Source organism: Erythrolamprus reginae, chromosome 3, assembly GCF_031021105.1.
Source record: "Erythrolamprus reginae isolate rEryReg1 chromosome 3, rEryReg1.hap1, whole genome shotgun sequence".
Classification (NCBI taxonomy): Eukaryota; Metazoa; Chordata; class Lepidosauria; order Squamata; family Dipsadidae; genus Erythrolamprus; species Erythrolamprus reginae.
The window spans coordinates 42,874,022-42,889,827 of NC_091952.1; the positions used below are offsets into that span (position 1 = coordinate 42,874,022).

At 35.4% G+C, this 15,806-nt stretch overlaps 1 protein-coding gene across 3 annotated transcripts in view; it reads right to left on the reverse strand.

The window, feature by feature from the left end:
- The window catches only part of KDM5B (lysine demethylase 5B), a 64,386-nt gene that overhangs the window by 14,400 nt on the left and 34,180 nt on the right, over positions 1 to 15,806 (reverse strand). For all 3 annotated transcript variants that reach the window (XM_070744977.1, XM_070744978.1, XM_070744979.1), the window contains exons 12-22: positions 14,418 to 14,599; positions 14,062 to 14,224; positions 12,553 to 12,672; positions 11,501 to 11,695; positions 9,840 to 10,021; positions 8,838 to 8,962; positions 7,488 to 7,638; positions 5,126 to 5,240; positions 4,187 to 4,542; positions 1,250 to 1,388; positions 624 to 803 (exon numbers count right to left, since the gene is read on the reverse strand). In XM_070744977.1, the coding sequence (XP_070601078.1) occupies positions 624 to 803; positions 1,250 to 1,388; positions 4,187 to 4,542; positions 5,126 to 5,240; positions 7,488 to 7,638; positions 8,838 to 8,962; positions 9,840 to 10,021; positions 11,501 to 11,695; positions 12,553 to 12,672; positions 14,062 to 14,224; positions 14,418 to 14,599 (1,908 nt within the window). The remainder of the gene's footprint in view (positions 1 to 623; positions 804 to 1,249; positions 1,389 to 4,186; positions 4,543 to 5,125; positions 5,241 to 7,487; positions 7,639 to 8,837; positions 8,963 to 9,839; positions 10,022 to 11,500; positions 11,696 to 12,552; positions 12,673 to 14,061; positions 14,225 to 14,417; positions 14,600 to 15,806) is intronic.

Sequence of the window (15,806 nt, forward strand, 5' to 3'; positions counted from 1 at the left end):
GCTTGCCTATAATACCAATAATTTACTACCCTGGGTTGGAGCATGTTTTTTTTCTTCCTCATATATATATATGAGCCTTGAAAATTGAAATATTCCACAGCATAATCCTTCCCAATCATCAGCTAAAGTGCTTTCTTTAGGTTCACCTACGTGATCTGTCAGCCCAAAAATAAGCACAAAAGGTTCCTCATGCGAGGGCAAAAGACTCACATGACCTGTTAAAATAAGACTCTACTTATGATAAGCACCCTGTCCAAAGTGTGAGACTAAACTCCCTGTACTGCATAGGCAGATAAAAACAGCACAAAACCTGAACCTTGCTTCTACTTTAAATAAAACCTGAATTTTCCTCTGAGAAGTTGCTGTCTCTCTTCTTTGATGACATTTCTAATTCATGTTTTTTAAAAAAAAGAGAGAGAAAAAGTCCAAGGAGCTGTTACATTACAACCTGCAGGGCTTCTAGTTCCATTATTGGCCAGGGCAAGCCTGAGATCTGAGAAAGAGTGTTCATCTTGTAAATCCTAATCAAGCATTTAACCAGACCTTAATTTTTAATTATTGTTGAATTTCTGTGATACACCTACATAAATAATCTACTCAGAGTAAATGTGGAAATATATTACCTCCAAAAGAGAATAGGAAGAGTCCTCAGTCAAGAAAGTATTGCTTGCACACTCTTTCCAAACTTGAACTTCAGCTACTAAAGACTCCAGCCTTGGCAGATAGTCCAGATGAACAGGAATAGAGCGACTTCTTGTGATAAGTTCTACAAGCATATCCAACACAGGCACACGTCCACCAGTCTAATAATTCAAAAATGTTACAAATATTCAGTGAAGTTATAATGGTGTTGAACAATTACAAAATGAAACCAGACATTAGATAACAGCAATCATTTTTGCTTTTATAATGTCTTAGATTACTTATCATTGTAAGTAGTAATCAACTATATTACTGCTTTTTTAATTTGTTATAGTTATAAAAACAGCCAATTAGAAATATGGATTTTTTTAAAATAAAAAATGTGCAACTATATTGCTGCAGAAGCCTTATATGTTAAATTTTATAATATACAAGAAGTCTTCTACTTTTGTTGGGGTTTTTTAGAGCATTATCCTTTTAAAGGAAACATTTACAGTACATATTACTGCAACTATTTGCAAGCTAACATAACACAGATCTCAGAAATAAAAGTATAGTGAAAGTAAAGCATGAACATCACTTGTAATCATTAGATTTTTCTTGCTACCTGGAGGCTCTCCACTTCCTGCAGCCAGTCTTTGGCTTTCTTTACAGCATCTTTCAGAGCTATTCCATTTGGAAGATAAGCAGGGATGACATCTATTTCCTTCACTGCTGCTTCAAGACTGCTCAATGACTGTCGTGGCCTTAAAGAAAAGACAGGAGTTTTGCATGCTATACTATTATCACTTAAAAACTAGTAACAATCAAAAATCACTCCTATAAAGAAGCAACTCTCCCCCAAAATAATGCCTCAGCATAATAAAAGAACAGGTCCTTGCTAAGATTCAGAATGTATATATAATTTTATATAAAGAGTCCCAACATGTCATGTTTTTGTTGATATATATAGAAGAATGTGAATTGTGAGAATCCTTAGCTACAAACTAATAAAGCACAAGTTTCTCCCTGTAGAGACAATTAATCCCAAGGCTTTATTGATGACACCTACCTCCCAAATTCAAGGGTTTCTAAAAAATGTTCACTATGACACCATAGTGTCATAGTTTGAATTATAGGTTTAAAAAGAGTTAAAACTTTATTGAATTCCTCAGTGTGGATTATAGTGTGAACTTGTTAAAACTATATGTATTGTATGATTTGCCTTAATCCCCAAATTCAAACTTTTTGATATTTATGGATTGCAGCTCCAATCACTGATTACCGGACATGCTTGTTAGCAATTCAGTACTGGAAATAGTTGGCCCTGGAAGAGCATCGGCAACCTGATGTATCAGGTTGTCTTCAACTCTCATCAGCAAGGCCAGCGGAGACTATTGCAGCTACAATCCAAAACACCTTAAATTACCAAGTTGACAATATCACAGGGTCTGGCAATATGTGGCAAGTCTGGCATAATGTGAATGCCTGAGGAGCACTTTAGCATTGGCATTCTGGCAAGCCAGCAGGTAAAGTTGAAAATGGCGATCACAAAATCACAAGGCACTGCAATCAGTCTTAAACGTGAACTGGTTGGAAAGCAGATTGCAATCATATGACTGCAGGATGCTAGGAAAGCCAGAGCTGGGAGAACCAATAGTAACCACCATTGTCTCATCTCCATCATAACTTCAAACTATTTCTGAATGAATATATGTTGAAGACTATCTGTACTATGTAAAAAAATTCACTTCCCTTATTTTAAACATTAAGTTAATTACATTCTCAAGGTAACGTTGAAAATAATAATCAGCAATGAAATTGTTAATGAAATATGAATTATTGGTTACCAAAGAAATACAGTGTTCCCTCGATTTTCGTGGAGGATGCGTTTCGAGACCACCCGCGAAAGTCAAATTTCCGTGAAGTAGAGATATGGAAGTAAATACACCATTTTTGTCTATGGACAGTATCACAAGCCATCCCTTAACACTTTAAACCCCTAAATTACCATTTCTCATTCCCTTAACAACCATTTACTCACCATTATTATTGGTACTCACCATTGAGTAAGACACTTAGTGATCCTGATATTTATAAACATAATTATTTATTAACAATATTTTTTTTTTGTTATTTATTTGCAAAACTTATTAACATAACTAAAGATCTTCTTCAATCACCACTTCATCGGGCACTTCTGCAATGGACGCTGAAGGCGATGGCGTGACAGCCCTCTTGGCTTTCGCGATGAACATAGTTATGGGTAGTTGTTGGTGGAGTTTCTTTTTCTGGGCTAACATGGCTCTGTACGGTGCAACAATGTTGTCAAGGGTGGCCTTAAATTGTATAGAGTGAGTCACGTTGGGATCCCAAAGTTCCACAATCTGTTGGAGATGTGCAGCGCTTGTGTGCACTTCTGCAAGCTGTTTAAGTATTAGGCCAACCTCTTCTTCTTCCTCAGTTCGTTCAGCTTCCTCTTCTTCACTCGCTGACTTGGTCAGCTCCTCCAGCCCTTTGTCTCAGCGGTAGGCCGTGCTCATCAAGCAAAGCATTGACTTCATCAGGTGTCATGTCACTAAAGCCTTCTCCACCCAGTAACTGTGCCAGCTTCACAGATTTCTGGACCGCTGCATGTTGAATTTCTTCGGGAGCAAATCAATTGTAATCGTGCACCACTTCTGGCCACAATTTCTTCCAGCAATCATTCATTGTCTGTGTCTTCATATCCATTAAGGCATTCTGAATTTTCCTCAGACACAATGCAATGAAATGCAATGCAATGGTATCCAATGCAATGCTTTTCTTACAGCAGTCTTGTACCCACACAGACAAAGCAGCTTCCATTTTTATAAGCCGTTTATTTCTAGGCGTCACCATCCTTTTTGCTTCCTTGTTGAATGTGATCACAGCTGTTTGTCTTATCTTCTTTTCATCCTTTCAAATGTATCTCACACTTGATTCGTTTATTCCATGCCGCCCAACTTCCGCATATGAGCAACCCCCTTTTAGCATATCTAACAGTTCAATCTTCTGTTTAATCGTCAGCATCTTCCTACTCTTTTTACTGTCGCTGCCTCCACTCCGCGTAGAACGTTTAGAAGGCATCTTGGGCATGTCTTCTAATAAGTGTTAATAGTTGTAAAAGTACTACTGCACGCCAGGATAACACCGCTGATTGGCTAAGATTTTGGGCCATCAGCAATGACGGGTTAAATTTTTGCAATAACAACGCTGATTGGCCGGTATTTCGGCCAATCAGCAATGGCAGACAAAAGTTTGTCGATGACGTATGACGTCATCAGAGGGGAAAAACCATTGTATAGAAAAACAACCGCGAAGTATTTTTTAATTAAAGGCTATTCGCGAAGTTCGAACCCGCGAAGATCGAAGGAACACTGTATAACTTTTTTGTATTAAAAATACATTTTTGTTCTTGCTTTTTTTAACACTAGCAGAACACATTTTTCTTCATTTTTAGTATAGGCTGAGGAAAAATAATAGTTTAATCACTGAAAAGCAATATGAATTTTAAGAGTTCTGAAACAAGAAGACTCATTTTTACCTGGCTTTTATCAGAGTTCTAGCCTTGTCATCCCAGTGTTCAGATACTGTTAAGAGTTCTTGGAGCCTGGCCATTGCCTTCTCAACTGCAGGATGAGGTGCTAGTCCAACACCAGAGTCTATGAGTCTTCTCATATCATCAAGAGTAAGAGAAGTGTGGTCCAAGCAAACACTTTGCACATCTTCTAACCAATGTGCTTGTTCTAAGCGTACTCTTAATTCACCAAGCTGAGGGAGGTCAACATCAAAGTCAAAACTGACTTCTAAAAGTTCTTGTAGTTCTGAAGCACTGGGAATTTCTTCTGAGAGGAGTTTTTCACTGTATTTCTGAAAGTCTTCTACACGATTAAGAAGATCCTAAAATATGAAGCAGTGAGAACAAGTAAAAAAACAAACCAGAACGTTTTATAATTATAATTATTTTAGCAGCATTTCGCATTTGATGACAAATAGATTATTTCTGCAACTAAGTAACAAAAATCAGAATGCAAGGTATGTTCCACTCTAAATTATTTGCACTACTGATAGTTTTTAAAAATTTAACAGTTCTTCATTAGATTTGCAGTGGAGCACCCTGGCCTGTGCTGGAATGGATTAAATGGGATAAGTCAAGTGAAATAAAATACTAAAACATTTTAAAGAGGTTGTGTAAATACGCTGGCTTCATCATAGGCCTCATATTAGCTGTGGATAGGATCTCACTGAACCTGATGCAATTATCTGTCACTTGGGATTCTCCTAAATGATTCTGATCAATCAGCAAAAAACAAACAAACAAATCATGGAATCCCTGTTAGTTCATACAGTTTATAAATTGGTTTATACCAGCCAATGATATTTATTTAAATTCCTGAATCTTTGAAAATATAAGAAGATACCGTATATCTATATTTCTTATTTGGAGAAAAAGATTCTAGTTTACTTGATAATTGCAAGTTACCTTCAGTAATGTTGTTTGGTTAAGGACACATGGTAAAGCATGCAGTTGTCTAACAAATAAGCGGAGTTCATTTACGGTCAACTGATTTTGAGATTTTCCTCCTCCAGATCGGTATCTGTAATTAGAGAGAAAGGTTTTACACCACTAAAGGGTACATTAAATGCATTAATCTTGCATTAATCTTGTTATTTCATCTTTATTCAACTAACTTATTAAAAGAATACTTGATGATTTTTGTCAAAGCAGTTATCCATTAGAATCATAATAATGCAAAACAGATTTTTAAAGGACCATGCTTCTCTGTGCTAACAATCCAATTCTGCTGTCATGTCATCATTGATTAGAACAGGAATGCACAATATGTGATATTTGCATACAACTCTTCAAACACAATAGCCTCCTTTGAGGACAATACTTAGGTAAGAAAGTGAGGACAAATAAAGGGAAATATTTCTTCACCCAGAGGGTCGTTTTATGGAATTCACTTCCAGAAGAAGTTGTGACAGCTGTCAGCCTTGATAGTTTCAAGGCAGGATTAGAAAGATTCATGGATGCCAAGTGTATCCGTGGTTATTGAAAGGGATGTCCATGTGCTGCCTCTATGTTGGTTGAGGCAGGCAGGATTCTCTTGAGTACCATTTGTTGGAGGTCAGGGGAAAGGGAGGGTCTTGCCTTCTCTTTCTGCTCAAGATCCCCATGGACAATTGGTGGGCCACTGTGTGACATAGAATGCTGGACTCAATGGGCTTTGGCCTGATTCAGCATGGCTCTTCTTATGCTCTTATGTACTTAGGTATTTCCACCAAGCTCTCTGCACCAGTTCAGCCAGGCCCTCGTGTCCACTAACCTGAGATTCTAAACTCCAGATTGTGATATAAACTGCACAAATTTAATGTGTAGTTAACTTAAGTGACAAATAGAGATTTATAAATTGCAGAGCCATTCTAGGTTTGAGATGGGAATCTGAGATAGTAGAAGACGACTTAGAGATATGGGAAATACCGTATTTTTCGGAGTATAAGATGCACCTTTCCCCTCCTAAAAGAGGCTGAAACTTTGGGTGTTCCTTATATTTCAAATGTAGCTTTTTCAAAGCTTTTTCCCTCAGCCCTAACGAGGTGCTAAAGATCTTTCATTGCTACTCCCTCCAAAGATTATTTTTTTCAGCTCTAAACCAAGGGATAAAATAATGTGCTGAAGCTGACCAGACTAAGGACGCTGGCCAGATGAATACCTTGATAGGTAGATTTTCCCCCCCTATTTGCCTCCCACAAAACTAAGATGGGTCTTATACTCTGAAAAATATAGTATGTAAGAAGTAATTCTGACAGCCCAATTATAGTTGGATAAACACTAGTAGAGAAATCTAGGATAATTGAAACATTTTATCAAATGCATAATGGCTTTTCTTTTCAAAGGCCAAACCTTTGTGTGTGTGTGTGTGTGTGTGTGTGTGTGTGTGCTCGCGCGCACGCATGCATGAGCACCTGCCGCTGTTAAACTTTCTTGCTACAAAATGCATAGTTATAATTTATTATGTTCTCCCAAGATGCTATTAAATCTATGAAGAAGAGAGTGAAATTAATTCAGTGAATTCACTGAAGACTTATAAAAGTTTTGCATTATTGCCTGTTGGGAATTTACTAAGTCGCTTACATTTGGGAAAGAATTTTTAAATGCATCTTGTTTTCTTGGTCAGAGTTACCAACTGGAAGCAGGAAAAGAAACATTGTTTAATGTTTTATAAATACTTTGGATTAGATTAAAAGATTACTTCTATGGACTTTTTTGTCTATTCGAGACATTTTATTCATCTTCTTATGCTAACAAAGTGGCAATGCAAGAAAAACAATGAACGGTTAGAAAGGAATAAGAAATTGAAAACATTGTGGATGAAATTCTCAAAAAGTGAGAAAATTAAAAATAAAAGGTAATATACATAGCTATGTATGCATTTGATGGAAACAAGGATATTTGGATACCAGCAGACGTGGTTGGTAAATCCACAGTAACTGAATTTAAACATGCCTGGGATAAACATATATCCATCCTAAGATAAAATACAAAAACTAATATAAGGGCAGACTAGATGGACCATGAGGTCTTTTTCTGCCGTCAGAAACATAGAGAAGATACAATGAATGTTGTCGGCAAAACGTATATTAAACAATATTTCTTTTTCTTATACTATTATTCTTTTGGTTTACTTACCCCTTTGGTCATTGCATTATGTTATCACTTTGAAAGGAAACTGCACAATAGGTATGCACATAGGCAAGTTTCAGTACCAACAGTAACTGTGATACATATAGTGTTTCCAAACAAACACCACAGGAATGTAAAACTACCCACCAAAACATACCTTGTTTGTCTCTTGCCATTGAGAAGTTGCTGTGCAACTGAGGCACATTTTTCTGCATCCTGAGTAACTAATCGGAGATGTCGCAATAAATCATTGTCTGGAAACTTTCTTATTTCGGATTCTTCAATTAAAGCTTTAAAATTCATGAGATCTTTAGGAGGATAACAGTTTTTAGTTAAGAAATGTCAACTTTTATTATTGTACAGTATTGTTGCACATTCCTATAGCAAAGGGCTGTATCAGGCATCAACCTTGTACAGTCAATTCTACCCATCCATTTGAGAAGGTCTGCTGAGTCTCTCTTCTTGAAAGATTCCCAGTTGAAGCAGCAGACTATCTCTCTAGTAGGGCCTGATTTATGGAATGTTATCGCTAGAGGCTCAGACATATTTTCGCTTACGTTCAAAGTATCTCCCTTTTTCAATGAGCATTTAGCTCTGTCTGGCTTATGTTTATTTTATATACAGTGGTACCTCTACTTATGAATGCCTCTACTTAAAAATCAGATAAGAACCAGGTGTTCAAAGATTTTTTTGCCTCTTCTTAAGAACCATTTTCTACTTAGGAACCTGAGCCTGGAAAAATTTCCCAGGAAATTTGAGAGCGGCATGAAGGCCCGGCCAGTTTTCTGCCATTCCCCCTTTAATCCCGGCTATCTCAGGCTTTTCTGGGCTGCCAGGGGACCCTTTTGGTGGCACTTAAGGAGGCTTTGGCAGTCCAGAGCGAACAAAGCATTTTCCTTTCTCTGGGCGCTTGGAGAGGGAATACACCTCTGCCAATGCCCAGAGGAAAAAAAAAAACTCCCTTCGCTCTGGGCAGCGACTGTCCTCCTCCCTCCTCCTCTTCTTCCTCCTCCTCCTCCCACCCAAATTCTGAGCTTTTATTTCTTTCCTAATGGGTTTGCACGCATTATTTGCTTTTACATGTTTCCTATGGGAAAAATTGCTCCTATTTACAAACTTTTCTACTTAAGAACCTGGTCACAGAACAAATTAAGTTCTTAAGTAGAGTTACCACTGTATTTGTTTTATATGCCACCTGTTGATGGATGAGTCCTCCATATATATATATGGATGGATGGATGGATGGATTTGTGCATCTTTATTATTTTATTTACATTATTTCTTTTTACTCCATTTTTATACATAGCCCAATTGAAGGTTAACAGATAGCATAATTTTTTTTAAAAATATGACTGTTTAGTTATTTGGATGTAATCTGATATATTATGTACATTTTCTTGAATAATTTGCTTCTGTTCAACAGGATGCTGGAATAAACATGAATATGATTGGATAATATGATCTCATAATGTTTAACTACAGTGCAAAAAATACAAAAGATACATACTTTTTTTATTATTAACCTTTGCTTCTAAAGCTTCACTGACGTTAGAAGCCCATTCATTGTAAGATTCTGCCCGCAACTTAAGTGCATTCATCATTGGATACAGTTCATCCACTGTATGTCGATACCTGGAGGTATTATAGAGTTCAAACAATTATTTATAAATTCTGGCTTTAATAAAAAATACACTGCTGCAATGCACCCAATAGCATTAAATACATTGCTATGGTTACAGTAATAATTATGTAGCTGTTGCAAAGGGCAGCAAATATTATTCCTTCACCCAGATTAGTTCTACAATGGCATTTTTGCTTGCCTTGGTATTATACGCCTATAGAGTTATTAAGGGTCACTAAATTTCCACTGTTATGTCAAATTTATATATTTTTAATTTATAAAACTTTCTGAGGGGGAAATCATGTGACAAGGTACAAAATTCCTGCTTTTGACCTGAGTATCAATTTTGATCCATTTCAGATTCTTCTGGTGGTCAAAGCTATATTAGACATAAACAAGACATGCCTGTACTGCACTTCCTGCCTTTACTGTCTCCAACATCTCCAAGTAAAAAGATTAGCCCCTGAGAGAATAGTAAAGGAAAGACGTGGTGTTTTCTTCCATTGATTCTGATTTTTTAAAAAATATTCTTCTAATAAATTACAACAGTGAAGTGATAGTTCTTCCATTATCATATGTAATTATAGTAGATAGTACTGTTAAAAAGAGAGCACTTCATGAAACAGGAAAACACAGAAATAAGACTATGAAAAAAATCACAATGCTATAAATATAACAATTCATTTTTTCTACTTCTCTACTAAAACCACTAATTATTTATTACCTAGGTGGTTAATAAATCTTCCTTTTCCTTTTTTAAATGATTGAGACTGCTAACTAAAGATGCATATGAGATTCAACTATGATGCATGTGAGATTTATGTGCATAACATTAAAAATTAAGATATTTAAATATGCTAACTTGTCATAATGAAGCAATACACTTACCCCATTTTATATTGATATATGGGACATGTACAGAGTTCTTCCACATGATACAAGCATGCTAATGAGTCAGGGTTACAATTACAGTAGACTGCAGACATATAGCAAGTGGTTTTACATTTTATGCACTGTCGTTCATCATCAGGCAACACTTCTAAATTCATTCTTTCTGTTTCAGTAACACCCTGTAACAGACAATTCACAGAATAGCCATTATGTCAGTAAGGAATGATATAATCAGAGTTGGAACAGACATTCTTAATCAAATCCACATCTTGTTCACTGCAAAACTTTCACTACAAGATGCCCTTTGTTATCGCCAACATGAGCAAACACAGTAAAAAGGCGTTTTGTTCTGTGGTCCAATAAGTAATGTTTTGTTTAACAGTTAGCCAAAATTGGTTTCCTTAAATTTTTACTTATTGATTGTTCAACTCTTACCTTCTAAATCAAAGGGTTTTAATATGAACCATGCCATACTTTTAATTTCTAGTTACCATTTTTCAGTCAACAGTAACTATAAGGAAGGTCATATAAATAAATGAGGCTCATAGGGTTGTTTTTCACACTGCAGGGCATCAGGGAAACTGCCCTGAAGCTTCCGGACGGCCTTTCTCAAGGCCGAAAATCAGCTGGAGCTGACATAGGGCAGTGCCTTGCATGCCCTCCAATATGACTCTGTGTGCCACCTGTGGCATGCATGTCATAGGTTCGCCAGTACTGCTATTTAATGAAGTGGGACTTGATTTTCTTCAAGGTTGCTAGTTCCAGGTAGAATTAGCCTTTCTAATGCATGAGAATTTGTCTTATAAATTAATACTCAAATAAATGAATGAATGAATGAATGAATGAACGAATGAATAAATAAATAAATAAATAGATTCTTTAAAAACTAACGTTATCTTAATGGCCAAACATTTTAAAGCTTTATCAAAAATAGTTTGTTTTGCATTTATTTTTATTGATTTATTCAATTTAGATTTTGTCTCTTACTTGTAAAAATAATAAAAGCAGGATTTAAGCAAATAAACACATGACTGTGAGCAGCTCACAGTATAAAAAACCCCAAAATGTCACAAAAAGTTAAAACATGTAACAAACAATAAACAACATAGTAAATTCAGTCAACAACATATCATGTGCCAAACAAGGAGCTCCAACCATCTTAGTAGAAAGCCTGGGAGAAAAGCCCGATCTTTAAGGCTCTCTGGAACCCCACCAGGATCTGAGTATCTGGATCTCTAGGAGAATCTGATTCCAAAGGTTGCTTCTGTCCTCTCACTAGCTGGGATATATGAAATGAAATAGAAACATAGAAACATAGAAACATAGAAGTCTGACGGCAGAAAAAGACCTCATGGTCCATCTAGTCTGCCCTTATACTATTTTCTGTATTTTATCTTAGGATGGATATATGTTTATCCCAGGCATGTTTAAATTCAGTTACTGTGGATTTATCTACCACATCTGCTGGAAGTTTGTTCCAAGGATCTACTACTCTTTCAGTAAAATAATATTTGGTATAGTAACCACCACCTTGGATTGTTTGTAAAAATAATAAAGGCAGAATACAAAAAAATAAATTAAAAAATAATAAAGCTGTCAGTTTGTTCAGCTTAAAATTATTTCACAATTTAACATGTATATACTTCCGCAAAATTTACCAGCTTAAGCACAGCCTCCCGTAAAGTCTTTTCATCTTCAATCATAATAGCCATATCTTTTTCAACTGTAGAAGCTACCACCACATCAAGAGTTTCTGCTTTGGCTGCCATTCGACATATCATCTCATCATGAGAAAACACACAATAGCGGTTTAATAAGCGGTAATGCTCCACACACTGACGTCCCAAAGGCAACTAAACAAAAAAAGAGAGCAAATACAGTTTCTGTATGTTCTAAGGTAAACAACATGATATCCATTGTTGAAAGTGGTTGACTGAAGAAAATGTTTACTTAATGTAGTTCCTCAGACTAAGAATAAAAATGCTAATACCCCGTGTTTCCCTGAAAATAAGATCCCGTCTTATATTTTTTTTAACCCTGAAATAAGTGCTTGGCCTTACTGCCATGCACTCAGGGTCAGGAAATGTCTTATTTTGGGGAAAACAGGGTAATAAACTCTTCTAAGATCATATATAAAGAAACAATATAGATTTATTATACAAAGACTGTATTAAAGCTTCAATTTTGAAAATACAAATGTAAATCAAAATGAACTACAATCATCCCCAACTATTAAAAAACTTTATGTCTATAGAGTTATTACTTTAGTGGATCAAGACAATTTCCCTCAACATAAGTTTTATATGTACAATGAAGACTGCCTGTAGAATTGCCAGATCATTTTTCAGGTTATCTAGGAACAGAACAGAATAGAATAAGAGGGTCGGAAGGGATCTTGGAGGTGTTCTAGTCCAACTCCCCACTTACAGCAGGAAACCATACCATTTCAGACAAATGGTTGCCCAATCTCTTCTTAAAAACTTCCAGTATTGGAGCATTTACAATTTCTGGAGGCAGGTTGTTCCACTGATTAATTGTTCTAACTATCAGGAAATTTCTCCTTGGTTCTAAGGATTTTACATACACCTAGTCAGCATATTTTTTTTATTTTAAACAAAATTAATATCAGATAACTATATCCTTATCAGAAAAGCTAGCCACAAGCCATTTATATTTTCTAAATAAACAGATCATTATCTTCACAACATACCCAGTCAACAGTGCAGAAATTAACCGCTTCAGCAAAGTTAAAACCTTGATTAAAGCCGCTATGATAGGCTCTTGGAAACGTAATCACAAATTCACCAGCACACTGATTGGTTCGGTAAATCTACAACAAAACAAATAAAGCGAACACAGGACAAAATATAGTTATCACTTAACAAGTCTTGCTTTTATTTTTAAGAAGACATTAAGAGCTCTTTTTCATAAAAAGAAGAATATTAAGTTTATCCCAGATGCTGGTGCCAACAGTTGTCAATGAGAATCATCCAACAAACCAAAAGACAGGAAATTCTAATGATTCTAGTATTATTCAAAAATACAGGTAGTCCTCGATTTACAACATTTACTGACTGTTCAAAGTTACATCACTGAAAAAGTGACTAATGACCATTTTTCATACTTACGATCATTTAAGCAACCCCATGGTTGTGTGATCAGAATTCAGATGTTTGGCAACTGATATTTCTGACAGTTGCAGTGTCCTGGGATCATGTGGTCATCTTTTGCAACCTTCTAACAAGCAAGGCCAATGGGGAATCCAGACTCATTTAACAACCGTGTTACATAAAATGGAGGCAAAATTCACTTAACTGTCTCGCTTAGCAACATAAATTTTGGGCTCAATTGTGGTCATAAGTCTAGGACTACCTGTAAAGAATTTATGTGCAATTCATTTTAAGAAATAACAGGACTGAACATCTAAACTTTTCTGTACATTTTAATGCTGCTGTAATTGCAACTACTTGGTGACGATAGGAAGTGTAAATCAGCTATACCAATTACAAAACACTAAATAAGAAATTCATTTTCCAAGATAAAAACCAATAATAAATTATGGATTTGGCTTGTCAGTTCAGAATATGAGAACAATATGACATTGCATATTATACTATAGTCAGAATAGAGAAATATGTAACTAATATATTAGTTTTATTACGCTACATGCAGGTTTTAATAGGAATTTATTAGTACATAGGAAAATTGTTACATCTTGTAGGCTACTTCATGATGCACAATGCAGACTAATTGGGCCTAACTTTGTAATAAATTAGATTATTTTAAAAATCGTTTCCTTCCTTCTTTTTTATATTGTGCACTTTTCTCTCTGTTTTTCTTTTCTTTTACATTCCATTTCTTACATCTTTTGTTTTATCTGTTTAAAAATCTTTAGTACAAATTATATTAAAAGAGAAAAAATGTATTAGAACTGGCCCTCCAAAGTTTAGCAAATCTAGCAAACCATGCATAATAGTAAGGATCTGCAATTCCTCCATGTAGCATTAAACTAATATGTTCTTTGGGAAAAGCTCAGCAAATATTGATTTTGAATTAAAATTTTCAATTAAGTCAGTAAAAAGTAGTTACACTTTGTTTTCTATAACACTCATTTATAGTAATGCCTCAAAGCAGGTATGTAAAACATTCCCAAGTGATAAAAAATGCAGTAAGATATGTATCCTACATTAGAAACAAAAACAAAAGCTCAGTAACATACAGGCACACCATGAGACATTAGTGTGTTGGGATTCATAATTGTAACCAGCTGATGCAAAAGATCTGGTTGAGATTCAAACAGCTCCGGAGCCAGCTTCTTCATGACATCTTCCAGTTGTTCAGCTGCATATCCTGGGGCTCCATACCATGTTTTAGGTTCCCCCCTACAAATAATGAAAAAATAAGTTATAGAGCAGTTTTAAATTTAGAATTTTAATTACGTATTATAATTAGGAAGACAAACACGATGTATACTCAATGAAAGATTAATAGTGCACATTAATGTTAAAAGGACATACTTAGTCTAATGATCTAGATAAGTCAGGGGTCTTTAGGTATCATTCTTTACAAGCTCACCAGTGCAAATAGTTAATGGAGTAACTCCAGTGATCTTCAATATGCCAGCAAAATGATGAAAAGCACATCCCCACATAAAGCCAGGGCAACTTCATTCCACATATATCTGCAGTGATATGAGCAAGGACAGACTGTTCCATCACTGGCATATTATTCAAATTCCATCCGCTATCAAAATACTCCTAGAAGTAAAGCAAAAAGTAGAATCCAACCAACGATAAACCAATCAAGTGGAAGAGGCAGCAAACTTTTAAATCTGATTGTATTTTTCAAACTTGACAATTAAGAATCACTGATTTATGCTTAAAACTTTATAAAATAACACACATAACATCCAAACAAAACAACACACATAACATCCAAACAAAACAATGAATAAAGTGATGGATGTCCAAAGATATCAAGGAAAAGGGGATACAGATGAAAAGAAAAGAATCAAAATCTTGAAATATCTCCCTGTTTGTTTTCTTCCTTCCCTTAATTTCAAAGCTTTATCAAGCCTGGGAAGAGAAATTTTCTTTTCCTGGGTACTGTATGGGAGCTCTCTGCTAAATAAAACTTGGAAGTCAGAAGCACCTTGGAGAATTTTGTAGTTTCACTTCTTTTTGAATTATCTGGGGTAGTGAAACATGAACCTCTTACTTTACTTGCACCAAATGATGATGATATTTTCATGTCAGCAAAGTAAGAAAGCAGTGTTGGTTGGATTGGGGTGCGGGAAAATAGAAGAGAATACCAGAATACTTTAGTTTTGGTCTTTAACTAATTTTTGATTTGGAGCTGCCTAGAGTTGGTTATAAATAGGCAACAACATAAGTAAAAATGAAATAGTGTAATAGTTTTAACTGTAATTTGTTTGTTTTTGTTGTTATTTGTTTTAATAAACACTGCTTTAGTATTTCAAAAGCAATGTGAAAATATCGTATAAATAAAATAAAGGTGAATTTAAAAATGGTCCAGAAATTTAATGTAGTCCAAAACTAGATAACAAGAATGTTATAAATATTGTCCCAACTTTCAATTCTGTTTCCAACCTGACTGAAAGTGGTATTAACCCTTACAATCCTAAATTCTTTGAACTCTTGAAAAGTCTTAAACCCTGCCATATGAATTATTTATCTGTATTCTAAAATTGTGATATTTCTGACTATTTAGACCAAATGAAGTGAAGCAGATGGCTACTCACAGATCTAGGGGTATGTATAGCTTTTAGAATCAACCAGTCAAAATTGATTGGGCTTCACTGTCAACAGCAACTTTTCTAGGTGTGAATAGTAGCCACAATGGGCACAGGAAAATACTCATTGGAGTTAAAGAAGCAGTGAAAACATGCCCCACACTGAAAGAGGTTTACTTGACATTTTCTCTGCTGTAATATTTTAGTACCAA